Source organism: Rhinolophus ferrumequinum, chromosome 15 (assembly GCF_004115265.2).
Source record: "Rhinolophus ferrumequinum isolate MPI-CBG mRhiFer1 chromosome 15, mRhiFer1_v1.p, whole genome shotgun sequence".
NCBI lineage: Eukaryota > Metazoa > Chordata > Mammalia > Chiroptera > Rhinolophidae > Rhinolophus > Rhinolophus ferrumequinum.
The window spans coordinates 35,971,227-35,997,938 of NC_046298.1; the positions used below are offsets into that span (position 1 = coordinate 35,971,227).

The 26,712-nt window shown below is 49.7% G+C and overlaps 1 protein-coding gene across 1 annotated transcript; it reads right to left on the reverse strand.

Annotated features, from left to right (window-relative positions):
* Positions 1–1,364: 1,364 nt before the first annotated feature.
* Positions 1,365–13,678, reverse strand: ATP4A (ATPase H+/K+ transporting subunit alpha). Its single transcript, XM_033129235.1, has 19 exons — positions 13,361–13,678; positions 12,115–12,228; positions 11,643–11,895; positions 11,081–11,349; positions 10,267–10,465; positions 9,752–9,861; positions 9,538–9,672; positions 8,936–9,128; positions 8,027–8,202; positions 6,745–6,881; positions 6,507–6,657; positions 6,247–6,415; positions 6,003–6,157; positions 4,658–4,781; positions 3,990–4,135; positions 2,622–2,755; positions 2,110–2,211; positions 1,931–2,022; positions 1,365–1,752 (listed from the first exon to the last, which is right to left on the reverse strand). Exons 1-19 carry the CDS (start codon positions 13,676–13,678, stop codon positions 1,724–1,726), a joined length of 3,006 nt encoding a protein of 1,001 aa, XP_032985126.1. The 3' UTR covers positions 1,365–1,723.
* Positions 13,679–26,712: the final 13,034 nt, after the last annotated feature.

The window sequence follows — 26,712 nt, forward strand, 5'->3', positions numbered from 1 at the left end:
AATACAAGGGGCTGGTGGGCCCAGAGGAGCCACCTGACCCAGCCTGGGGGGCAGGCTGGGCTCCCTGGAAGAGGAGGTTGGGCTGAGACCTGAAGGATGAGTCAGTGGGGCAAAGAGGAGCAAAGCAGGTGGCAAGGCCTGTGTAGAGGCCTTGAGGTCGCAGAAAGGGCCTGGCATTTCCAGTAAAACGTAACTGGTGGGAACAAGTTCAAGGGGGCTTGCGAGATAGCAGAAGTCAGCAGGGGCCGGATTGCAGAAGCCTCTCCGCGTGCGCGGGCTGGGGAGTTGACCAGGAGCAGTGGGGAACCTTGGAGAGTTCGAGGTAGGGGGAGGGCAGGGTCACGTTTGGCTTTAGGAAGATCTCCATGGCCCCTGGAGGGGGAGACTGAGGCCAAAAGGCCAGGACGGCTGGTGGGGTTTGGAGAAGAGTGCTTAGAAGCCGAGTAGAGGTGGTAGTGACCAATGGGCTGTGTTTTTTTTCCAGGGGGTGGGTTGGGGGAGATGACAGGTGAGGAAGGAGTGAAGGAGTCCAGGGAAACAAGTAGTATGAGGCTTGTAAGCTCCCCGAGGGATCACCCCGTTTCCTAGGGAGAAGGAACCCGCTGTGGGCCAGTGGATGGGAGCAGGTTTGGAGGATGTAGAGGCCTTTGTAGGTCCTTTCAGACATGCCCGGGGAGGCTGGAGACATGTGGGCGTGACTGCAGAGACAGAACTGGGGGTGGGGGGCGGTGTTGCTGTGGTGAAGAGGAGGGAGAAGCCTGGGGCCCAGCCAGAGAGACTCTTATTAAAGAAAGCGTTAGAAAGGCAAGAAGGGGGACCAGGAAAAGGATGGCCAGAGGTGGAGGGCCTGGGAACTGGAGTTACTGGCAGTTGGAGGGTTAACTTTTCAGGTGAAAGGGTGTGAGGAGGAGCCCCTGAGTTTAACCTCCAGAAGTTGGTTGGGACTGAACCACTGAGAGGGCACCGATTGCAACAGCAAAGGAGTGAAGGAGTGGAATCAGTGTGGAAACACCTAGGGGGGTTGGGGGTGGGGGGCGCTGCCTGAAGTGCAAAAGATTTTCATACCCTGTATCAAAGAGCCTCCAGAGGGAAAATGGGTGCTGAAAAAGGAGCGCCCAGAGGCAGTGTTCAGGTTAGCAGAGTGGTCAAAGCACTGCTGGGGAGCGTGCCTGTGGTCTCATCCAGCTCTCCTTTAAATGCTGTAACCCTAGGCAAAGAAATGGGAATTCATTTCTCCAAGGGACATTTATTGAGTACCTACTATGTGCCAGGCTATGTTTTGGGAACAAATAGCCCCTAAATTGTAGGATTGTGGGACCAAAGGGACTCATGAAAAACATTTAAGATGGTGCCGGAAGCTGGTTTATTACTATCAGGCAGACACAAGTGTGTTTTAAAGAAGAACCCCCAGGCCGCCCACCTCACAGGAGCTGCTAGCTCCTACTCCCCATCGAAGTCCCCAGCCCCTCAGGTGGGGACTTCCCCAGGCCAGCTCAGAGCTGGGCCTAAGGACTGCTTCTCAGGAGGGTACGCCCCTTAGGGATGCGGAAGGGAAGTGGGGAGGGTCCCTCCAAGGTTGGGGTGCCATGGGCTGCAGGAGCAGACACAGGTGAGCCTAGGACTCTGGGTGGCCAGGATGTTTCGGTGGCTGTCCAGACAGTCCCGTGAGTCCCTCCCCCACCTGGCTGTGGTGGAGGCAGGGATGACGATGGCAGCAGTGCCTCTAATAGTAGAGTTCCTGGTCCCACCAGCCTGGGGGAGAGAGAGAGAGCGAAGACTCAGTGCTGCGGGGTGGGGGTCAGGGTGGGGCTCAGAGGTTATGCATCGGTGGCGATTTGATCTGGGGGTCAAGTGTTGAAAGGCAAAGGTCAGGGCAGCTGCTCTGAGAACATTTCAGCCCCCACCCCAGCCCCCCAGTCTCCACACTCACTCCCGGGGCAACAGCGAACTCCGAGTTTCCGGATCTCATCATAGACAAAGATGAGGAGGCCAAAGGGCATGGGGACCAGCCACCACTGGAACCTGAAGGCACAGAAGAGACGGCAAGGTGAAGGCTGTCCCTAGGCCTGGGTCCCGCAGGCCCGTCCCGCACACCTCGTGGCCCCTCACCGGATGGGCATGAAGTTGAAGATGTTGGGCATTCCAGGGCAGTAGCACAGGAAGCAGCCGACGCAGACCTGGAACACAATGGCGATCACCAGGATCTTGTTCCTGCAGGTGGGACAGGGGGGAACAGGCTCAGACTGCCAGGCTCAGGACAAAGACAGACCATCGGGAATCGCGGGCCGAAGGGAAATTGGGGTACTGGGTCAGAGGAGGTCAGATGTCATCACCAGCAGGGAGATGTTCTAACATTTAACACCAGAGTGGCACCTCTGCAATAGTGGATGATGGCCCCGTCAGCATCACCCCTTTAGTTGATGAAATATGGAGGGGCCAGCTGAGAGGTACATGGGGGTGGCTACTGGCTGGCTGCCAATAAGGAATGTTAGCACCTGGCACCAGCACATGCACACACCCGGTGCTGGGCTTTGCTGGCTGCAGTAAGCCCTGGTCAGGATCTGCTGGGAGTTGGGACAAGAGCTTGGGGGGTGGGGCAGGGCTGGGGCCTGTGGGGACACCTGAAGAAGCCCTGCTGGAAGGTAGAGAGGCGGCGCGTCTTGCGGATGAGGACGTCAGCGATCTGGCACATCTCAATGCTGATGAAGAACACAGTGTAGCAGGTGTACTGCTGGTACAGGCGCTGCCCGAACGTCTGTGGGCCGGGACGAAACCAAAGCAGCCTGAGCCCAGACAGCCTCTGCAGCCAGTTGGGCATTCGGGGCCTAGAGCCATGAACCCCTAAAACGCTCTTTCCCCTGCATCAGAGCCTTGGGTGAGAGGAAAGGAAAGACACAGGATCTTCCAGGTTTGCAGGACCCCACAGTGTGAGGCCCAGAAACCTTAGTCTATTAGAGATTGGATGTCAGTGCGTGGGCAGACCAATTACTTTCATAAAGAAAGAAGGATGTAGAATTTCCTGTGCACCCAAAAGAAGGGTCCTGGGAAAAGGAACCGGAACCCCGAGGCAGGATTTATAAAGTCCAGTGACTCCAGGACCCAGGCCAATGGTAAAAATGAGTAAAGTGGACCAGGTGGGCCTTTGGGGAACAGAGCACTTAAAGGGGCAGTCAGGATTCAGTCCATTTCTTCAATATAACTGTTTTTAACACCAGTTAATTGTGTAGGGAACACTTCCTGTGCGCCAGGTATCAAGTGTTTCACATGTATTATCTCATTTAATCCTCCCCATATTCCTATTGATGGTACCCAAACTTCAGCGTGTATCAGAACCCCAGAAGGGCTGGTTAAAACAAAGACGTCCAGGTACCACCCCCAGAGTTTCTGACCCAGAAGTCTGGGGTGGGGACTGAGAATTTGCATTTCAAATAAGTTCCCATGTGATGCTGCTGCTGCTGCTCTGGGGGCCACACAATCCCAGAGGTGACATCAGTGTTCTCTCCACTTTACAGGTGAGAAAACTGAGGCACAACGAGACACAGCAACTTGCCAGGGTCACACAGGGGTGAGTAGAGGCATACCACAGATCCAAGGAAGCCTGGCTCCAGGGTCTGCATTCTTAACCACGATAGTACATGTTTAAGGGGAATGTGCTGACCTGTAAGTCCACAGGGCAAGCTGAATACACCAGCTAGCCGGGCCTAGCCTCTCTGTGCTCCAAACCATCATTAAAGTCGGCCACACATGCAAAAACTCTGTGTAAGTGATGCAGGGAAAATAACAGAACAGGGGCCTAGTCCCACAGCTGAGATGATGTGTTACTGTCAGGGCAGGGAGGGGACCCATCTGCAGCTGGGACCAGCAGAAGCAGGAGTTTGGAGTTCGAGACGGTAACAGGAAAGGCCCTTACTCCAGAACTGGCAGAGAGTCTGGGTGTCTGGTATGCTCTGGGTAGGAAGCATTGGAAATGAGGGAGTCACGGGACTCACCCACTCCTGGCCATAGCTGTCCTGCAGATCTTGTAGGTGGTGGTTCTCCCACTGCGGCCGCAGCCCCACACACAGCAATGGGAACCAGCCCTCCTGCGCCATGGCCGTGAAATAGTCAGCAAAGCCAGCAAATGACTGGATGGCACCTGGGGAGAGGCAAGGAGATGCAGGGAGACAGAGATGGAGACACAGAGAAATAGGGACACGGAGAGAGACAGGGATGTGAAAAGACAGGAACACAGAGACAGATACACAGAGAGGGTCAGGGACACACACAAAGAGACAGGGACACAGAAACAGTGCCATGAGACAGACAGAAGCACAGACACTGACAGACATGGAGAGACAGATACAGAGAGAGACGAGGACTGCAAGAGAGATTGATAAGGACACAAGAGACAAAGCACAGAGAGAGACAGAGAACCCAAAATAACACAGAAGGAGGCAGAACCCAGAGACGGGGTCATGAAGAACAGGGCCAGACACAGAGAAGGGACACGGGACCATAGAGACAATCATGTGCAGATAAGGACTCAGAGAATGACAGAGACCCAGAATCAAATGCAGACACTGAGATCCAGAACAGCCCAGAGCCACAGTTAGCGCCCCCAAGGCAGGTGAGTGGCCCTGCTGGCAAGCCCCGGGCTTCCCGGCCCCTGGGCACTCACCAATCTGGAAGTAGGAGTAGGCAGCCAGGGGCTCATTGACTAATCGGTCACGCTTTGGGTTCCGTGGACGCAGATGCATGATGTCACTCTCAGCCTTCTCATATGCCAGCGACACAGATGGAAACTGGCCAGGAACAGAAAGAACCGGGGTTAAGGGTTTGCCTGGGCCCCTGTCCCCTGCTCTCTGGAGCTCTCCCCGCGGCCAGCGGGCAGGGGTAGGACTGAGGTTAGGAAGCAGGACCTGCAGTGACCACACAGCCACACCTGCCTGCACAGCCTGGGCCCAGCTGACCCATCAGGAGCGTCCGCATGTCCACTCCACATCTGTCCTGGTGTCCATCAGAATATCTGCATTTATCTCCTCCATTGCACGTTCTCTCCTCCTCTGTCTCCCTCCGTTCTGCCTCCTCCTCTTCCCTTCCTCCCCCGCCCCCTGCTCTCCCTGTCTCTGTGTTTTTCTGGGGTCTCTGGTCTTGGCCTCTTTCTGTTGCTCACTCTGTTCCTTTGTCCCTGTCTCTGGTCTCTTTCTCCATGACTATCTCTGCTTTTGCGTCTCTGTGTCCCTATCTCTGTTTCTGTGTCCCTATCTCTGTTTCTGAGTCCCTTCTGTGTCCCTGTGTCCTCCTCCCCACCCCCCACCTCATCTGTGTGTGACTAGACAGTGGCCGCAGAGTGCACTGATGAAGAACACAGGCTCTGGGACATCTGACTACCTGGGCTCAATTCCCAGCTGTGCCACTTATGAGCTGTGTGACGTGAGGCAAGCCGCTCGACCTGCCTATGCCTCAATTAGCTCATCAGTAAAATGGGGTGATAAGTAAATAAAGCCCATATCATAGAGTAGTTATGGGGACAAAATTAAGTCAGCTAATGGTGCCTGGCCCAGAGCAAGCACTGTGAGTGCTGCTGAACAAACACGTCGACATGGCCATGCATCTGGCTGCATCTGTGGCTGGATCTGCGGCTCCTTCCCGTCTGTCTGCCTTGGGGTCTATCCGATGGTGTTTATCTATCCATGTCTGTTGAGGGATGTCTGTTTGTGATCCAAGTGTATCCAGACATCTGTGTCTATTAATATCTGTTTGTCTGAGTGTCCATATCTGAGTCCATGTGTGTCCATGCTCCGTCCATGCCTACCTGAGTGCCCACCTGTGTGTCCATGTCTGGACTTTTGTCAACCTGTCTGCCTGTGTGTCTCCACATCTGGCTGGCTGTTGTACACACGTCTCGTCTGTGTTGCTCTGTGTCTAAGAGTGACCGTGCTGGTCTCTGCCCGTTGTGTGTGTCCATGGGCATACGTCTGTGGGCACGTGAGGGTGGGGGCATTGAGGCAGTGCAGACTCACAATGTCAGTGCAGAGTTCTATGAAGAGGATGGTAATGCACCCGAGGGGCAGGGGCACGCTGACAGTGATGTAAATGAGGTACGGCGTCAGTTCAGGGATGTTCTTGGTCAACGTGTAGGCGATGGACTTCTTCAGGTTGTCAAAGATCAGTCGGCCTAAGGGCGTACAGCAAGCACCTCAGCCCCCTCGCAGCCCACTTCCTCCTGTGCCCACCCGCCTCCCCCATCTCTGACCCAGCCCAGACCCTGCTCCACGCCCGTCACAATGGAGGCGAAGTTGTCGTCCAGCAGGATCATGTCAGCTGCATTTTTGGCAGCATCCGAGCCAGCAATGCCCATGGCCACACCAATGTCCGCCTTCTTCAGGGCCGGGGAGTCATTCACACCATCCCCTGTCACAGCCACGATTGCCCCCTGCAGGGAGTGGGTATGCACAGGCAGGTCGTGAGAGGCCAGCCCAGGGCCAACCCAGCCCATCTGCCCACCTTCATCAAGAGGGTCACACCAGTCGCTGGCAGCTCTCCACAATCACTAGCTTCTGCTGGGGACTGGTGCGAGCGAACACCATCTCAGGGTGGGTACGCAGTGCCTCGACCAGCTCTGATGGGTCCATGTCCTTCAGCTGCATGCCATTGATCACGCAAGCACGGGCATCCCTGGGGTGGGAAGTGGGAGGGCATCGCTAGGGCGTCAGTCTGTGTGGGGTGTAGGAAGAACCAGGGGGAGAGCTGAAGGGGGCTTACTTCCGATTAACCTGGTCCACGGGCACACGGAGACGGGCAGCAATGTCCTCCACTGTTTCGCTGCCTTCTGAGATGATGCCCACGCTGGCTGCAATGGCCTTGGCCGTGATGGGGTGGTCACCTGTCACCATGATAACCTGTGGGGAGGACCAGAAGATCTTTGACCCCTTCAGATCAGCCCAATCTCCCTGTTCTCCCTAGTGGACGTCTGCTGAGACATTCATTTATCTACTCAACGATTAATAATTGTGACCACCTGCTATGTGCCTGAGACATAGCAGGGACAAAACAGACAAAAATCCCTGTCCTCATGGAGCTGACATTCTAGTGTGGGAGACAGACAATTTTTAAAATTAAGAAATGAATGATATCACATGTTAGAAGGAGAGGAGACATTTAACTGGGTAAAGGAGATGGCAAGTGTTGGGTGGAAAATGAGGTGGTTCAATTTTAAGTGTGTCCAGGAAGAGCCTCGTTGAGAAGGTGACATTTGAGCAGAGACCTGAACGAGAGGAGACTTGGCCACATGGAAATCTGGGGGAAGAGTGTTCCTGGCAGAGGGAACAGCCAATGCAAAATAAGAGGTGTGAACATGCCTGAACTGTTGGAGGAACAGCAGGCAGGCCAACATGACTGGAGTGGAGTGAACAAGAGGTAGAGGGTTAAGGAATGAGCTTAGGAAGATAACAGTGCCCAGATCTTATAGGGCCTTACAGACCATGGGAAAGAGTGGGGTGATGCTTGCTCAGCATTGGCTCCCCCACTCTTGATTTGTCTTTGGGGAACCACCCCCACTCTCAGGTTGAAGTGGAGTTCCCTGGTCAACATTGGGCAGGTAAGCCCAGACCTGGTCAATCAAGGTATTCCACCCCCAACCACAGTGACTGGTTCAGGGACGGACATGTTACCCAATCTACTGCAACTGCAAAAGAGGCACTCTTTATCTGTGGGATGGCTAAGCAGGTAAGTTGGAGCTGCTGTGAGGGGGTGGATCTTGATCCACATTTTGGTGGATCTTTGTCCACCAAAATGGAGGGACTGCTTGAGAATACAGCCAGCAGAGAGAAAAGCAGAGCTGAGACATGAAGAAAGGCAAATTCCTAACACTGAACATTTGGATCCAGCTATATCTGAAGCTTCATTCCCCAAAACTTTTTCGTTTCATGAGCCAATATATTCCCTTTTGGGTTCAAGGTGTTTTCAGATGTCACAGGGTTCCTCATCCCCAAATACTGCCATCCTCTGTTCTCGCCCCTGCTTGGTCCTTTCCCAGATGGCATACCCGGATGCCTGCCGTGCGGCACTTCAGCACAGCATCAGGGACGGTGGCCCGGGGTGGGTCTATCATGGATACAAGTCCCGCAAAACACAGGCCACTAGTTGGAAAGTTCATGGCCTCCACGTCAAAGGCATAGCCAGGCGGGTAGTCCTTCTCACTCAGGTAAAGCTGGCAGAAGCCTGATCAGAAAACAGGGAAGTCAGAGAGGAGCCCTGGGAGGACCCTTCTCTAGCAATGCCACATAACAAGTGAAATAACCGGGCGCCTTGCACCAAGCCCCCATGGATGCCTGACCGTGTGCTGAATCCTTCATTCACGTTATCCGAATCCATCCTCACAACTACGCTATGAGGTTATTAGCATCCTCATCTTGCAGATGAAACTGAGGCTTAGAGAGGGGACAATTTTTACCAGTGGTCACATAGCAAGTAAAAGGAAAAACCCAGAACTAGACCACAGGTCGGTGCCTTCTAGGGTTGAGGCAGGGGTTACGGAAGTTTAAGGAGTCAGGACAAAAATTAGGGAATGTCAGAGGTCAGGACAACGATTAGGGAAGTCTTTTGAGTTGAGGCAGGGACTGGTGAAGGTCAAAGGGTCATGAGGACTGTGAAAAGTGGCGGTGAAAACAAAGGCAGGTCATCACTTGGGGCAAGAGCTGGGAAAACCAAGGGGTCAAAGGTCAGGTCAGGATAGAAAAGGTTCAAGGGAGAACAGGTTGGGGGGGGTGGGCTGGGTCAATTGAGGATAGACAGGGATGGGGAGTGAGACAGGGAAAGGCAAAGGTGAGTGCGTCAGCTGTAAGCCAAGGATACGAAAGGTCAGGACCAGGGCTGTCGGGGAAGACTGAGCTGGGTCTGCGCTAGCTCCTTCTCGAAGGCTGTTTCGCCCCCTACCCCACCCTGGGGGTCTCACCCAGCACGCGTTCGCCCAGGCCTCCCAGGCTGAGGTAGGCAGTCTGGAACGCCTCACGCCATTGCTCATCCAGCGGCAGCTCCTGGCCCTTGATGAGGATGGAGCTGCAGCGCTCCAGCACGCGCTCGGGGGCGCCCTTCATCACCAGCACGTGCCGCGGGTCCCGCGGGTCCTCCAGGGTGTGGATGGACAGCTGTGGGCGGGGGGGAGGGGAGGGTGTGGTGGGCGAGGTCAAGAGGGCAGGGGGCTGTGCTGACGTCGGTCCGAAGTGCCTTGGGAGGGTAAGGTAGGGGCTGGGCTGGTCCTAGCTAGAGGCCGAGGTTTGGGGTAGGGCTCGGGGTGTAGTTAGGGGCTTAGGCGCGGGGAACGGACCGAATTAGCGTCTGGAGTCGGACTGGGGGGAATTGGATTGCGAGCTACCCCCCCCCCCCACCGGAGGCCTAAAAGCCCTCGTCTGAGTGGCTGCGGGCGTGGCCAGGCCATAGGTGGGCTCTGGCTGTGAACTTGACGGGAGATATGGGTGGGGTTTGGCTATGGAGAGGGAGGAGACTGAGGAGGCAGGGGCAGGGCTTGCTGTGGGTGGGGCCGAGCCGCGGGCACACCTGGAACTTGTTGGTGGAGTTGAAAGGTATCTCGCAGACTTTGGGGAAACGCTCGCGGTAGCCCATGGCGTTGCCGAGCGTCAGCTCGGAGAACTTGAGCAGCGCCGTCTCGGACGCGTCCCCGATCACGATGCGCTGGGAGCGAGGGCGGGTGTCAGGGGCGAGCCGGGTTGCAGCAGGCTCCCGGTATCCCCCGAGTCTCCCCGGCTCTCACCTTGGGCACGGGCACCGCGTCCTGGCCCGACTTGAAGGTAGCGCGGTTGCACAAGGTGAGCACGCGGCACAACGCCCTCCATGTCTCCGAGGACTGGTCAAATGTCTGCCCTGGAGGCCAGGCGTCCAGGCTGGGGTCGCGAGGGGACTCCGCGCAGCCACCAGACCGAAAGCGCCTGTTCTCCCACACCAGAACCGAGCCCCTCCCCCTAGATTCAGGGCAGGAGTCCCTGCCCAGGGGTATGAGGTGGGGCCCACAGCCCTCCTCATACCCCAGGACAGGAGCCTTCTCTCCAGACCCAGTAATGAGTCTTCTATGAAAGTCACGAGACTCCATCCCAGGCCCCTTCGGAGCTTAGCCCCCTGCCTGGTCCCTGGACCCAGCCCTCTTCCTGATCAGAACGGAGTCCCTGTCCATTGATGCAAAGCCCTCCCCCGGCTTCCTTCGGTAACCTCAGAGCTCCCATCTAGGCTTTCACATCCTGCCCCAGCCCCTGTCTCCTCCCGCGCCCACACCTGACTGGTCTTCCGTAGTGTCAGCTGAGTGGATGTGGTTGTCGAACCACAGATGGGACACAGTCATGCGATTCTGAGTGAGGGTCCCCGTCTTGTCAGAGCAGATCACTGAGGTGGAGCCCAGTGTCTCCACTGCTTCCAGGTTCTTGACTACACAGTTCTTGCTGGCCAGCCGCTTGGCGGTCAGGGACAGGCAGACCTGGGGAAAGGGTGAGAAACACCGGCATGGAGGCCAGTCTTCCAGTCCTACTTCCCTCCTCTCACAGCACTGGAGACCCTTTAACCCAGCCATAGTGCTGTGTATGCAGCATTCCTCCACAGCACCCAGGCGTTTTCTTGTCTCCACGCTTTAGTCCATCCCATGCTTTCTACTTGGGATTCCCCCCAAGCTGCCCAGATAAATGTCGCCAGGCCCCTCCGTAAGCTGCTCTAGCTGAGGTTCTGTAAGTTGTCTCATCAACAAAATCAAAATGAGACAATGGACATTCCCTCAGCCTCCTCTGAGCTGACTGTTGAAGGACGCCCACACCGGACCTCGGCTTCCTCCAGTCAAGGGCTCTGTCAGTTCATCTCTGAGCCCTCAGTGTGTGGTACAGGAGGACATGACCCAGGGTAGCCTCTGTGACTGTTTGCTAAGTGAATGGATAGGTGGAGAGATGGGGGCTGGGAAGGTGGAAAGTTGGATGACGAGAAGGTGGGCGGGAGGATGGGAAGTGAATGGACAGATGGACAGACAGAGAGATGGCGGAGAGAAGCCTGCATGAATGGACAGATGGACAGTTCTCTGAACCCCTCTCTTGCCTCCCCAACTCACTGTGACAGTGGCCAGCAGCCCCTCAGGCACATAAGCTACCACGATGGCCATGAAGAAGACCATGGCCCGCAGGAAGGTGTAGCCGATGCACATGGCCACCACAAAAAATGTGGCACCAAAGAGGATGGCCAGGCCTGCGATGATGTCCACAAAATGTTCGATCTCGATAGCAATGGGTGTTTTCTCGTTTTCTACTCCAGATGCCAGTGACGCGATACGCCCGATGATGGTGCGGTCCCCCGTGTTGACCACCAGGCCCTGTGCTGTGCCTGCAACGGGGTCAAGAGGGTGACTCAGGGCCGGACTGGCAGCAGTGGGGGCAGGCACAGCCCTGGGAACTGAAGGAGGGGGCAGTGATGGACGGCAGTAATGCAGGCAGTGTGACCTTGGAAGAGGGTAGCAACAGTGGGAGCTAGAGAGGGCGTGTGACCCAAAGAGGTAGCAGTCATTTGAAGTGGGGAGGCAGTGTGTCTCAGAATGGAGCAGAAGAGGGGCAGTGTTAGCCATGGGGAGTGGGGAGGCAGTGTGGTCAGCTGGGTGGACAGGCGGGGGCCTTACACACCCTCAAGGCACATGGTGGAGAAGAACGCAATGTTGCGGGTCTCCAGGGGGCTCTCGTGTGTACACTCGGGCGAGCGGGTCTGTGGCTCAGACTCTCCCGTCAGCGAGGAGTTGTCCACCTTGCAGCCCTGGGCCTGGAGTATGCGGATGTCGGCTGGCACTCGATCCCCACCTTTCATCTCCACCAGATCACCCACCACAAGCTGATCTGCATTGATCTGGATCTTGTCCCCATCTCGGATCACAGTTGCTTGCTGTGGGTGGGACAGGAACACCAGAGCTAAGGCGGGCAGTGGGTGGGGGTGGAAGTTGCTCAGGACAGTGGGGATGTGGGGAGATAAACGGGGAGGGATAGAGACCAAGGATGAAGGCAGGTGGGGCTTGATGGGAGGGGCCACACAGAGATGCCAGGAGCCTGCCTGAGCTGGTGCGGAGTCTCTGGAACTTGAAGTGGCCAGGGCTGGGGGACCCACCTGGGGCACGAGGTTCTTAAAGCTGGCGATGATGTTGGTGCTCTTAAACTCTTGGTAGTAGCCGAAGCAACCGGTGACCACAACCACAGCGATGAGGGCCACAGCCAGGTACAGCTGGGGGAGGAGGACCGGGGGCTGGCTATGAGTCAGGGCTGGAAGCTCCCTGCTTGATGCCACCTGCCTGCTCCCTGGTCCCCTGGTGTTCTTGGGGTCACTGCTGCTATGGTTTTCCCCACTCTACTGAGAAGCCTCGTGCACTATTCCCTGGGGCCTTTGTCTCCTGTCCCCATATTCTTCATATCCTACATTGAAGTGCCATGTATTTTCAGGGTCTTATGTCCCTCGGTCCCTCTATCCCATTTCCTCTGGCCCCTGAATCCTAGGTCCCTGTGTCCCCATATCCCAGGACTTGTGCCCATGTCCCCAATACCCTATGATTTGTGCACCTTGGTTCCACGTGTTCCCTTTTCCTGTGTCCTCTAAGTTGTGCAGCCCACATATACCGTGTGTCTCCTCATGTTCCCGGGTGCTATACTCCCTGTGCTCCAAGTTGCATATTCTGTGTTTTCATAATCTGTGTGCCATCCTCTGTGTCCCTTATGCCCGATGGTTCCTGTGCCCTCATGTCCTCATTTCCATGTATCTGTGTGCTGTCAATCTTATCATGCTTCATATTCTGTGAACTCCATGATCAGCGTCTCATGTTCAAAATTCCAAGTCTCTATGTCCAGTGTCTCCCATGTCTAACTACTCTGGGTTCTCATCCTATGTCACATTCAATGTCACATGTCCCTAAGTCCCCAAGTCCCTTGTTCTGACCTCTGTCTATATCCAGTGTCCTCTCATCCTGCATCTTGATATTCTGTGTCTCTGTGCTTCCATGTCTAATGTCTTATGTCTGTCCGTGTACTGTGTCCTGAGTTTTGGGTCCCTTATGTCTCTATGCCCTTGCGTACCATGTCTGTGTCCCAATGTCCCTTGTGCCCTCTGTTCTTGATCTGCCCAATGTTCTGTTTCCCAAGTCCTGTATCTTAAGTATTGTATTTCTTTGTCTTTGTATCCCCACCTACATCCTCCATATCTGAGACACATTCTCCCCTGTGTCCCCTGTGACCTTGGGTCTGTTCCGTATCCAAAAGTCCTTCATCCCCCATGACCATGTCTTGGGAACTGCATTTCCATGTCTCTGTATCCCCACCCTATGCCCCTGTGTCCCATGTCTGTCCCCCCAGCACCCGCTACTCACATTGTCATCGGTGGTGAGGTCACCCTCACTGGCCTGGATACCAAAGGCAATGAGGCAGATGGCAGCAGCTACCCACATGAGGCACTGCAGACCTCCTGCCAGCTGCCGTGCGAACTTGACATACTCCGGGGTACCCTTCGGTGGCCGCAGTGCATTGGGCCCGTCACGCAGCAGCAGCTCTGCTGCCAGGCTGGCAGACAAGCCCTGGAGACAGGGTAGGGTGGGGACAGTGGTGGCTGCTAAGGCTTTCCTCTCCCCATATGCTTCCTCAGTGGGGTGGCTCTTCTGTCTCTCCTTTCCCTCTTTCCCTCTATCCATCTCCCCAACCTCAGCTGTCTTTTGCCTCTTCATTTCTTTCTCCTTGTTTGTCTCTGTTCCTGTCCCTTCCCCATTCCCTCCTTTATGTCTCTCTCCTCTCCCATCTTTCTGTTTCTGTCTTCCTGTTGTCTCTGCCCCTATTTCTCTTGCCAATTTCTGTGCTTCTCTCTGTCTCTACCTCTCTCTCTCTCTTTCTGTCTCTTTTTATCTGCTTCTCTCTCTCTCTCTCTCTCTCTCTCTCTCTCTCTCTCTCTCTCTCTAATGCATTTTCCCTTTTTCCTCCCCCTCCCTCCCTCTCCACCCCTCCCCTTCTGTATACCCACTCCTCCCTCTGCCCCCAGCTCACCTTTGTTGCGCTGGTCTGGTATTTCTGTTCCAGCTCTGTCACTGACAGCTGGTGGTCATTCTGTGTGATGGGGGCAGGACATTTGCTGTCCAGCTCTCACCGGCTCCCACCCCAGCCGCCCACCCAGCCCCGTAGCCCCATGCTCACGATCTCCATCTCCTTCTTCATGTTCTCCAGCTTCTCCTTCTTCTTGCCCCCACCACTGCCTGCCTTCTTCTTGCTCAGTTTGGCTGCCATGTCCCCACCAGGGCCAGGTCCCAGCTCTACTGAGTATAGCTCGTAATTCTCCTGGGGACAAGGGAAGGAGAGGCATCAGATCCCCCTGGAACCCCTGCCTCCAACCTCCAAGCCCCGGACCCCTGACCCCAGCCCCCACTCACTGCCTTCCCCATTGTGCCCAGTGCAGCGGCCCTCCTTTGCCAAGACAGAGCCTGGGGTCTGGACCAGCCCTGATATACCCAGGGAGGGAGAGGGTGGGGCAGGACTGGCCTGATTACAGCTGATTACAGGGCTCCTTTGGGTGACCTCCAGGCCTGGGCAGCTCAGGCCTTCCTTTCTGGGCTGCCCAACCTGCCCAGACCCCATCACAACCTGCCACTGAGATCAGGGAACTAGTGGGAATAGCCATAGTAACAAGAAGAAGAGCAAATATATGGAGCTCATTATGTTCCAGGCACTGTGCTGAGGGCCTGCCTGTTTTACCTTATTTAACCTCACAACCAGCCTTTGAGGTGAGTACTGTGCTTATTCTGCCTTACAGGTGTGGAAACTGAGGCACAAGAGGGGTAAAGTCACTTGCGCATGGTCCCTAAGCTCGAAAGAGTCCTGAAAGAGGACTCGGAATTAGGTAGGTTGGCTGCAGAGTGTCCATTTTTAGGCCACATTGCACGTGCCACACCTGGAGGTGGGCAGGCTCACAACAGTCACTATAATGGCTCTCATTTAGGGATCACGTACTGCGCGCTGGGTCTGCCCCACGTGCTTTGAGCGGATGTTTCATTAGCTCCTCACAACAGCCCTATAATGTTATGTTCTCTTATTAGCCCCCAGTGTACAGATGAAGAAACCAAGGCACAGAGAGGTTCAAGACTTCACCTAAGGTTGCAACGACTAAGTATTAGGGACAGGATTGCAGCCCAGGTTGGACCCAGGAGCCTGGCTCTCATAAGGCCAGTGAAAAAACCTGAACTTCACAGCTGCAGGCCAAGTACTACATCAGCAAACACAACCAGGTATGTGCCAGGTACTGCATGTATGTGACCTCAGAGGTCCTTGCAAGAAACCCCTGAGCAGGCGGCACTCTCATTCCCACTGTGCAGCGGAGGGCTCAGGGAGGATTCCCAGAGGTACCCCACGCATCCAGCTATAGCTATCACAGCTCTCAGTCATTCCCATCTCCACCCCAACCTGCTCAGATGGGGAAACCAAGGTGCAAAGTGGGGGAAAGCTGTGTCCAAAGGTCCTGGCTCAATCTTGGTACTTAGGGCCAGGTTTGAAGTCTGGGCCACCCTCCCAATCACCCAGGCAGGGACCTCTGTGGGCAGCAGTGAGGGGCTGGGCTGGTGGAATGGTGGGGCCTTGATATCGCATGCTTGGGCCTGGTGGGGGGTGGATGTGCCTCCAGGGGCAGGTATGCGTATATCTGATAAGCTCATTGCCTTGGTCATGTCCTTCTCTGGGGTAGGTCACTTGGGAAAGTCAAAGCTGTTGAGCAGTCCCAGCTCCTTCCCACACCCACACAGCTGGTCATCCCCACCTGCTACAGGAAACCCCAAGAGAGAGGCAAATGGGGCTGCAGTCACACTGACTGCCCTTACAATGTGGCCACTTGCTCACTGGGACTTTCCTCGCTCTGGGCCACACATGTAAAACAGCTTGTATTGCTCCCCTGCTTCCAGGGGCTTCCCTTTTCTCTCAGAATAAAGGTCACAATCACAAAGGTCACAAAGGTTCCTACAAGATATGGCCCCAGCTCACCTTTCCTTGCTCAGTCTCTACTATGGTTCCATTGGCAAGGCCTCTTTGCTGTGCTTTGTACAAGCCAAGGTCATTCCTGCCACAGGGCCTTTGCACTTGCAGCTCCTTCTGCCTGGTACTCTCAGATATCTACATGGAACCTTTCTCACCTCCAGGTCTCAGCTCAAGTATCACCTCTGCAGAGAGTCCTCACTTGCAATATTGCACCCCCATCAGGCTCCATCCGCTCACCCTGCTTTACTTACATCCCCTATCCCAATGTGACATTGTCTTTTATTTTCATTTGTTTGGCGTCAGTCTTGGTGCACTAGAAGGAAGACTAGACCGTGTTTGCTGATGTCTGTACAGCACCCAGAACAGTGCCCCAGACACATAGTAGATGCTCCATAAACGTTCCTGCATGTTGAACAGGGTCCATGTCACGCAGTGGTTGGCAATGTTCACCTGGCACACTCAAGAAGTCTGTCATTGGGAATCCTCGGGTGCCCCTCACTGGCTCCAGTGCTCCCACCCCGGTCCCCTAGTGTCCAGGGCCTGGGGCGGAGATGGGATCATGCCTGCACAGACTAGGGAACCCCACGATCCAAGTCCCAGATGGAGAGACCAGGCGCCATGACTGGCAGCCGATGGCTGACCCATGATATTGTGCAGAACTTTGGCAAAACTCGAGCCTCTGGTCTCTGCCTCATTTGTTTTATTTTTTGTTTCTTAATTTTATTATTTGATGTTCATTTTCAACTTTTTAAATATTTCAAACCTACAAGTGACAGGGATAGTAAAGTGACCACCTGACTACCCATCACCTAAATTTAATGATTTCACCACATTTGTACTTTCTAGATAGGAAGCCAGGTGTTTTGGGTTTTTTTTAAGTTTCGGCTGAATCATTTGAGAGTAAATTGGAGACAGGATGCTTATCCATGAGTACTCAGGCGTGTGCCTCCTATGAATAAGGACACTGTCTTACATAACCACAGTCCAATGACCAAATTCAGAAAATTAACATGATGTGACATTAACTACTCTCGAGCATTATTTGAATTTCCCCAGTTTTCCCACTCATGTCCTTTTCTAGGTCCAGAATCACACTTTGTATTTCATTGTCACGTCTCCTGAGTCTCCTCCAATCTGTGACATTTCCTCAGTCAGTCTTTGTCTTTCATGACCTTGACATTTCAGAAGAGTATCAGTTATTATGTAGAATTCCCCTCAGGTAGGATTTGCCGATGGTTCCCCGTGATGAGATTCGGGTTGTGCACTTTTGGCCAGAACACACTGTGCCCTTTGCAAAGCATCTTGTCAGGACAGACCTCGTTTCTGACTCTGGAATAAGGTAGACATTTGAGGATATCAAGAGGTTTAGGGAACGACCAGAGGGCTATTCTATGATCTCTTTATTTTCTGTTCGAAACACTGTGACAACCACGCTGGCGCTCAGCTGTACTGATGATTAAAGTAATGGAAACAGCCACTACCTGAGCCCCCAGACCTCCCACACTGGATCACCCCAAAGGGCTGCCAGCCAGACCCTGCTCCAAAGCCCGACGGCCTTGTCCATTCCGACTGGTCAGTGCCCAGCCGTGTTGACAGTTAAATATTTTTACCAGCCCCCCTGATCACTCAGCCTTCAGATGCTGCTCCAGTTCTATGTCTTTGGCAGGGTGGTCTTGTGCATTTCTTCTTTCATCACATGTCCTAAGCTGTTTCTGGAAGGCAGGAACAAGCTGTTGCCCACAGGCAGGATCTGGATAAAGCGGGGGCGCCCCAACACCTTTGTTACCCTGGAGTGGAGCCCGGGTGGGCTGTGCGATGCCATTTCAGGCTGACGGACCACTCCTGACACAACCTGGGGCAACAGGCTTCTCACAGGAACGTTGCAAGCTAACATGGTCCATGTAGCAAAGTACTGCAACATTTCTCTGAGCCTGGGCACAAGGATCATTGGAGAATTTTTTGAGAACCATGAATGGTCAGAATTTACTTTTTTTTTCCTGAGGAAAGGCAGAGGACAGGCTATCAAACGTATGGTTGGTGAACACTGAGTGGGTTTTAATGGGAATTTGAACAAGTCTCCTGGAATCATTACCACACACATTTTTAGGGACTCAGCGCCCTACAAGGCCTAACGGGATCAGACCCCTGGCTGTCGTTCCTCCTTTTTGTGTGCCATGTTCCCCTTCCATGCTTTAGGACTCAGTGTCTCCTCCTACTCCCACCCCCAGTCCTTCTATTTGTCAAAGTAGCATTTTAAGACCTTGGCACATGTAGTTTCCTCTGCCTAAAACGCTCACCCTGCATCCTCCCCAGGTTCTACTGTTTTTCCTCTTACCTGTTCCAGTTTCCTCCAGGAAACCTTCTTGGACCACCCACCAACCTGGATCAGGTACTCTCCGGGGTCCCCACAGACCCAAGACTTCCCCCTCCCAGCCCTGACTGCTCTGACCCATAATTCCTCCATCACAAGCCTGACCACTCTGGCTGTCACTATTTGATGACATTTCATCTCTCTCCTGGACTCATGAGGACCTGTCCAGGATGTCTCAGTGCCCTCTGTGCCCTGCAATTCCCAGCCCAGGGCTGGCCCAGGCCGGCCTCAGGGTGTTTGCTGAGGGAAAGAACTCATTGTGACGTGCCTTTCAGTTTGTGTTTGGTCTCTGATAAGATAGTGGAATCAGCAATGCCCTTCACCTCCTGGGCAAGTCACCTCCCACCCCCACATCCAGGCCCTGGGAAGACTGAAGACGAGGGGCTAAGCAGGCAGGGACCTTCTCCCTCCTCTTCAACCTGGCAGAGGAGCAAGCAGTGGGTCAACAAGTGGGGGTCAACGTCTGGCCCAAGCCTGGCGAAGCTGGCAGCCGGTCTCCTGTGCTCTGCTCCTCTCCCACCTTTGTCCAGATGTGGAAAGGTCAACCGTCCTCAGGGAATTGCCAGGTTGTCCTTATCTGGGATCTTAAGATTATATCCAGAATCCAACCATCTCTCCCTTCTCCTCTGTTCCCAGTCTGGTACCACCTCCATCCTCTCCCTCCTGGACCTCACAGACGCCTCCTCCCCGGTCTCCTGCTCCCGCCCTGCTCCCCACACAGCCAGAGAGAGCTTATGAACCCGAATCAGGTCAGGGCCCGCTGGGCTCAGAGCTTCCCAGGCTACACCTCACTCCTGGTAAAAGCAAAGTTCTCACGTTGGTGCCGAAGCCCCTGGTAATCTGTCCTGTTGCCTCCCGGACCTCTCACCTCCCACTCTCCACCTGACGCATTCCATTCTAGCCACACCGGCTCCTTGCTATGCCTCCTGCCTCCTGGCCTTTCTATCTGCTGTTTCCTCACCCTGGAATGCTCTTCCCCCAGATATCTGCGTGGCTCCCTCCATCAGGTCTTTACATAAACGCTGTCTTCCCAATGAGACTCCTTCACTAGCCTAATTAAAATTGTAAACCACAGTCTTCCTCCATCTCCATTACCTTCTCCACTTTTCTCACTATTGCACTAACATACTATATATTTTTCTTATTGGGTTTCTTGTGTATTTTATGAGTCTCCAATAGAATATGAGCCCATGAAGGCAGGGATTTTTGGGTGATTTATTTTGTGTTTGTTTTGGGGGGTTTTGTTTTGTTTTTTGAATTGACGTTTCCCTGTGCCTAGACTGGCAAATAGTAGGCACTCAATATTTTGTTAAATGAATAAATCTTAGGGACCCTGGGATACTCGACAGCATGCAGCAGCTGTCATAGCCACAAATACTGTCATGGACACATGGTCCTGCCTTGGGATGATGTTCTTTGTCCACCAAAGACACATAACTCCAACATAAACAAAGGGACAGACATACCCAGACGCAATGACAGGAAACCCATGATAACAGCTGACACTCATTGAAACTCACTGTGCTCAGCCCTGTCTTCCATACTTTATATGTGTGAACTCATTTCATCCTCACAATAACCTTACAAGAAAGGTACTGTTTTTAATCCTATTTTACTATGAAGAAGCTGAGGCATAAGTGGCAGAGCCAGGAACCCAGGCAGCCTGGCTGGAGAGTCTTCACAGACCTGTGGATACACTGAATCACACCAGACACCATTTGACAAACAGGCCGTTAAAACTATCCTCTATTTAATTATTTACTGAATGTTTATTGAGCATCTATTATGTTCCAAGCTTTTTGTTGAGTCCTGGGATTTTCAGTGAACAAAATAGTCATAGTCCTGCCCGCAGCCCTTGCACTCTGAGGGAGTGGCAGCCATTACTAAGTAATCAGAAAAATGAATATTTAACTGCAAATTGTGAGAAATGAAGGAAAATAACAGGGTACGTGAGGAGAGAGGCAGAGGGGAGTAACCTGAATTAGACGGGGGTATCACAGAAGGGTCTCTGAAGAAGAAATATTTGAGCTGGGGTTTTAAAGATGAGGAAACAGCAGGAATGATCTAGATGAAGAAGAAACAAACAGCATTGAGGTAGGAACAGTGTTCCTATTGTGTAAGGGTTAGCAAGAAGGGAGATAGAGAGGCTGGAGTAGGGTTAGTGAGGGGACGGTGGCAGACGTGGAGGATAGGGGTGCATGTGGGGCCTTGTGGGCCAGGGTAAGGGTTGATAGATATGTAGTTATCGCCATTTTATTATTCATATTTTTAAATTTTATTTTCATCTTGAAGAAGTCCCTCTAACATTCCTCATAATACTGATTTGGTGGCAATGAACTCCTTTAGTTTTTTCTTGTCTGGGGAGCTCTTTATATAGCCTCTGATTCTAAATGATAGCTTTTCTGAGGAGAGTAATCTTGGTTGCAAGTCCTTATTTTCCATCACTTTGACTATTTCCTGCCATTCCCTTCTGGCCTGCAAAGTTTCTGGGGAGAAATCAACTAACAGTCTTATGGGAGCTCCCTTGTAGGTAATTAATTGCTTTTCTCTTGCTGTTTTTAAAAGATTCTCTCTTTGCCTTTAACGTGTGGCATTTTAATTATGATGTGTCTTGGCGTGGGCCTCTTAGGGTTCATCTTGTTTGGGACTCTCTGCACTTCCTGGGCTTATATATCTCTTTCCTTTGCCAGGTTACAGAAGTTTCCCATTATTTTTTCATCAAATAGGTTCTTAATCCCTTGCTCTCTCTCTTCTCCTTCTGGTACCCCTCTGATGCGAATGTTGTTACACTTGATGTTGTCCCAGCAGCCTCTTAAACTATCCTCATTTTTTTGGATTCTTATTTCTTTTTTTTTTTTATTCGGACTGGGTGTTTTCTGCTTCCTTATTTTTCAAATTGCTGATTCAATCCTCTGCTTCATCTAATCCCCTGTTGATTCCCTGTAATGTATTCTTCATTTCCATGATTGTATTCTTTATTTCTGACTGGTTCTTTTTCGTTTCCTATCTCCATTTTTATGTTTCCTATCTCTATGTTGAAGTTCTCCCTGAGATCATTGAGCATCCTTATAACTGGAGTTTTGAACTCTGCATCTGGTAGATTGCTTGTTCCTATTTTGTTTAGTTCAGTTGTTTAGTTTTGTTTTTGTTTTCCTAGAGCTTTGTTCTGTTCTTATGTTTGGGACATGTTTCTTTGTCACCCCATTTTGGCTGTCTCCTTCTGTTTGTTTCTATGTATTAGCGAGGACTGCTATGTCTCCCAGTCTTGGCAGGGTGGCCTTATGTAGTAGGTGTCCTGTGAGGCGCAGTGGCTCAGTCTCTCAGGTCACCAAAGCTGGATGCTCCAGCTTGTGTGCATTGTGTTTGTCATCCTGTTGTAGTTGAGACTTGGTTGCTCCATATGTGTTTTTAATATAGTTTTTGGAATAGACATAGAAATATATTCTTTTGTACAATTCTAAGAAAGGTAGTATTTAAATTCACTGGAGCAGCATTTTTGCATATTAAATTAAGAGTATGAGCTAAGCAACATACACATCTAGCTGAATCATGTATTGGAGAGATAATGATATGTACACCCTTATACATATCTGCTATATTTGCTCCATTATCATACCTTGGTTTGTAGTTCATTGTCATGTTTCCTTAGCCTCCTCTGATCTGAAAGTTTCTGTCTTTCCTTGGTTTTAATGCCCTCAGTGTTGAAGGCAGGTATTTGGATAATGTCCTTCAATTTGGATTTGTCTAATGTTTTTCTCATAGTTAGCCTGAGATTAGAAGTTTGCAGGAAGAACATCCAGAGATGAAGTGCTCTTTTCATCACATCTTATCAGGGAGTACATGATATCAACCTTGACTTGTCACCAATAACATTAACCTTGATCACCTGGCCAAGGGAGTGTTTGCCACTGTAAAGTTACTTTATATTTCCCCCTCTCCATATTCATGTTTTTTGTAAGCAAATCACTGTATGCAGCCTAAACACAAGTAGGTCAGGGAGCTATTAAGATCCACCTCCTGGAGAGGGAGAGCTACATAAATTATTTGGAATTCTTCTGTCAAGAATATTTGTCTATTTTCCAATATTTATTTATTTACTCAATCATATATTTATATAAATATGAACTTTTGGATCTTTATTATGTACTTTGGGTTATAATCCAATACTTTATTATTTATTTTGTTGTTCAGATTGATCCAGCATGGCCATTGGGAATTCTTTCAGGTTGGCTTTGCATCCATTTGATAAGCCCACAACCTTTTGTTTTGCAATAATTTCCTTAGGTTCTGGCACTACAAGATACTCCAGGCTCATCTTGTATTTTCTCTGACCCAATTCTAGAATCAGCCATTTCTCCAAGGATCCCTGGTTCCTTTTGTATTTAGAAACAAAGAGTTCCACTATGGGAATGTGGGAAGGTTTTTTCCTGTCTGCTGCCAGACTTTATTGCTCTTTTTTAAATTAAATGTATTGGGGTGACATTGATTAATAACATTATATGAGTTTCAAGTGTATAATTCTATAATACATCATTTGTAAATTGCATTGTGTGTTCACCACCCAAAATCTAGTCTTCTTCTGTCACCGTATATTTGACCCTTTTACCCTCTTCGACCTCCCCTGTCCCCTTTTCTCTCTGGTAATCACTATACTGTTATCTGTGTCTACAGGTTTTTTGTTTGTTTGTTTGTTTGTTCATTGTTTCCTGTTTTATATCCTACATATGAGTGAAATGATATGGTTCTTGTCCTTTTCCATCTGACTTATTTTGCTTAGTATGACACGTTCAAGATTCATCCATGCTGTCTCAAATGGTATTATTTCATTCTTTCTTGTGGCTGAATAGTATTCATATATATATATCTTTTTTATCCAATCATCCATCAAAGGACACTTAGGTTGTTTCCATGTCATGGCTTATTGTGAATCATGCTGCAATGAACATAGGGGTACATATATCTTTATGAATGAATGTCTTCAAATTTTTCTAGTATATACCCAGAAGAAAGATTTCTGGGTCATATGGTAGCTCTATCATTTATATTTTGAGGAAACTCCATACTATTTTCTTTTTTTTTTTAATTTTATTTTTTAATTTATTGGGGTGACAATTGTTAGTAAAATTACATAGATTTCAGGTGTGCAATTCTGTATCACATCATCCATAAATCACACTGTGTGTTCACCACCCAGAGTCAGCTCCCCTTCCATCACCATATCCATACTATTTTCCATAGTGGCTGTACCAATTTACATTCCCACCAGCACTGTACGAGAGTTCCTTTTTTTCCACATCCTCTCCAACATTTGTTATTTCTTGTCTTATTAATGATAATCATTCTAATAAGTGTGAAGTAGTATCTCATTGTGGTTTCGACTTGCATTTCCCTTTATAGCTAGTGAAGTTGAGCCTCTTTTCATATAACTGTAGGCCATGTGTATGTCTTCTTGGGAAAAGCGTCTGTTCATGTCCTCTGCCCATTTCTTAATTGGATTGTTTGGTTTTTTATTGTTGAGTTGTATGAGTTCTTTATATATATTGGAGATTAGTTCTTTATCGGAGGTGTTGTTGGCAAATATCCTCTCCCACTCAGTTGGTGGCCTCTTTGTTTTCTTGATAATTTATTTTGCTGTGCACAAGACTTTTACTTTGATGTAGTCCCATTCACTTATTTTTTGCTTTTACTTCCCTTGTCTTTGGGGTCAAATTCATAAATTTAGTACCTGTATTTTCTTCTATGTATTTTATTGTTTTGGGTCTTTTATTTAGGTCTTTCATCCATTTTGAGTTAATTTTGTGTGTGGTATCAAATAGCAGTCTAGTTTCCTTCTTTTGCATGTGGCTATCCAATTTTCCCAGCACCATTTATTGAAGAGGCATACCTTTCTCCATTGTATGTTTTTAGCTCCTTTGTCAAAAATTATCTGCCATATGTATGTGGGTTTATTTCTGGGTCCTCAATTCTATTATATTCCATTGGTCTGAGTGTTTGTTTTTCTGCCAATAGCATGCTATTTTGATTATTATCACTTTGTAGTATTAATTGAAGTCAGGGAGTGTGATGCCTACAGTCTTGTCCTTTTTTAATTAGGACTGCTTTGGCTATTCAGGGTCTTTTGTGATTCCATACAAATCTGATGATTTGTTGTTCTATTTTTTTAAAAAAGCCATTGGGTTTCATTTGTTCTTCTTTTTCTACTTCTTTAAGACGTAATGTTAGGTTGTTTATTTGAGATTTTTCTTGTTTCTTGAGATAGGCCAGTGATGTAAATTTCCCTCTTAATATTGCTTTCTCAGTATCCCAATAATTTTGATATGATGTATTTTCATTCTCATTTGTTTCTATGTATCTTTTGATCTCTCCTTTTATTTCTTTGACCCAGTCATTCTTTAGTAGCATGTTGTTTAATCTCCATGTATTTGTGGTTTTCCTGCCTTTTTTTTTTCAGTTTATCTCCAGTTTCAAAGCATTATAGTTGGAGATTATGTTTAGTATGATTTCAATCTTCTTAAATTTGCTTAGGCTAGTTTTGTGTCCCAATATGTGGTCTATCCTTGAGAATGTTCCATGTGCACTAGGAAAGAATGTGTACTCTGATAGTCTGGTGTTGTAGGATGAAAGGCTCTGTAAATGTCAATTATGTCCATCTGGTCCAATGTGTCATTCAAGGTTGATATTTGTTATCATTTTTCTGTTTGGATGATCTATCCATAGCTGTCAATAGCATACTTAAGCCCACTACTATAATTGTGTTATTGTCAATTTCTCCCTTTAATTCTGTTAGTAGTTGCTTTATGTATTTTGGTGCTCCCTGATTGGAAGCATATATGAGTATATTGATGTTATGTCTTCTTGTTGTATTGTCCCTTTTATCATTATGAAATATCCATCTTTGTCTCTTGTTACTCTTTTTATCCAGAAGTCTGTTTCATCAGATACAAGTATGAATACACCCGCTTTTCTCTGGATGCCATTTGCTTGGAGTATCGTTTTCCACCCTTTCACTTTGAGTCTGTATTTGTCCTTACAGCTGAATGTATCTCTTGGAAGCAGTATATGGTTGGGTATTGGGGTTTCTTTTACTCAATCTGCTACTCTGTGCTTTTTTATTGGTGAGTTCAGTCCATTTACATTTAGGGTGATGATTGATATCTGAAGGATTTTCTATAGCCATTTTATCTTTTCTTTTCTGGTAGCTCAGTGTCTCCATTGTTTCTTTGCACCTGTGTTTCTGTTCTTTTAGTTTGGTGGTATTCTATGATTTTCCCCATTTCCTCTTTTCATCCATTATGTGTCTCAGTGGTAGTTTGTTTTGTTGTTGTTGTTGTTGTTTGTTGTTGTTACTATTAACTTTATGGAAAAGAAAGTTTCATATATACAGTCATCCTTTTTCCTCATCATGCATCTTATCTCCATTCCCCTTTACAAATTCAGACCTTTACCCCCACCCCTTTTATGTTTTTGTTGTCACAAATTATCTCTATTTATACTGTGAGTTCATTTCTGAGTTGCAGTAGCAAATTGTCTTCTTTTTTTCTTTTTTGTGTTTTTATCTCCTTTACACTTTTTGTTATGTTTAAGTGTGTAGTGCCCTATTCTGTGTAGAGGTTGTCATTTTCTGCTTCTGCCTGTCAGTTAGTAATCTTACTCATAGTTTTGTATCATTTTGTCTTTTTGTTTCTGGTAGAATAACCTCCTTCAGTATTTCCTGTAATACAGGACTTGTGGTGAAAAATTCCCTCAGCTTCTGCATGTCTGGAAAGGTCTTTATTCCTCCTTCATATGTAAAGGATAACTTTGCAGGATATATTATTATTGGCTAGTAATTTCTCTCTTTCAATAGTTTGAATATTTGATTCCACTCCCTCCTGGCTTATAGAGTTTCTGCTGGAAAATGTGATAATAATCTAATGGGCTTTCCTTTGTAGGTTACTGTCTTCTTTTCCCTGGCTGCCTTGAGAATTCTTTCTTTGTCATTACTTTTTGACAGCTTCAATATACTGTGCCTTGGAGGAGGTAGTTAGATGTTCTGTTTGCTTCTTGGGTTCGAGGATCCAGTTCTTTCCACAGGTTTGGGAAGTTCTCATCGACTGTTTGAATAGGCTCTCTGTGCCCTTCTCCCTCTCTTTTCCTTCTTGTATACCCATTATTCTTATATTGCTCTTTCTGATGGAGTCAGTCCTTATAGAGTTCTTTCATTTCTTTTAACTTTCAAGTCCCTCTCTTCTCCCATCTGTGTCATTTCCACATTTCTATCTTCTATATCACTAATTCTTTCTTCCATCTGGTCAGCTCTGTTTCCTAAGCTCACTATTTCATTCTTCATCTCTTTTATTGAGTTCT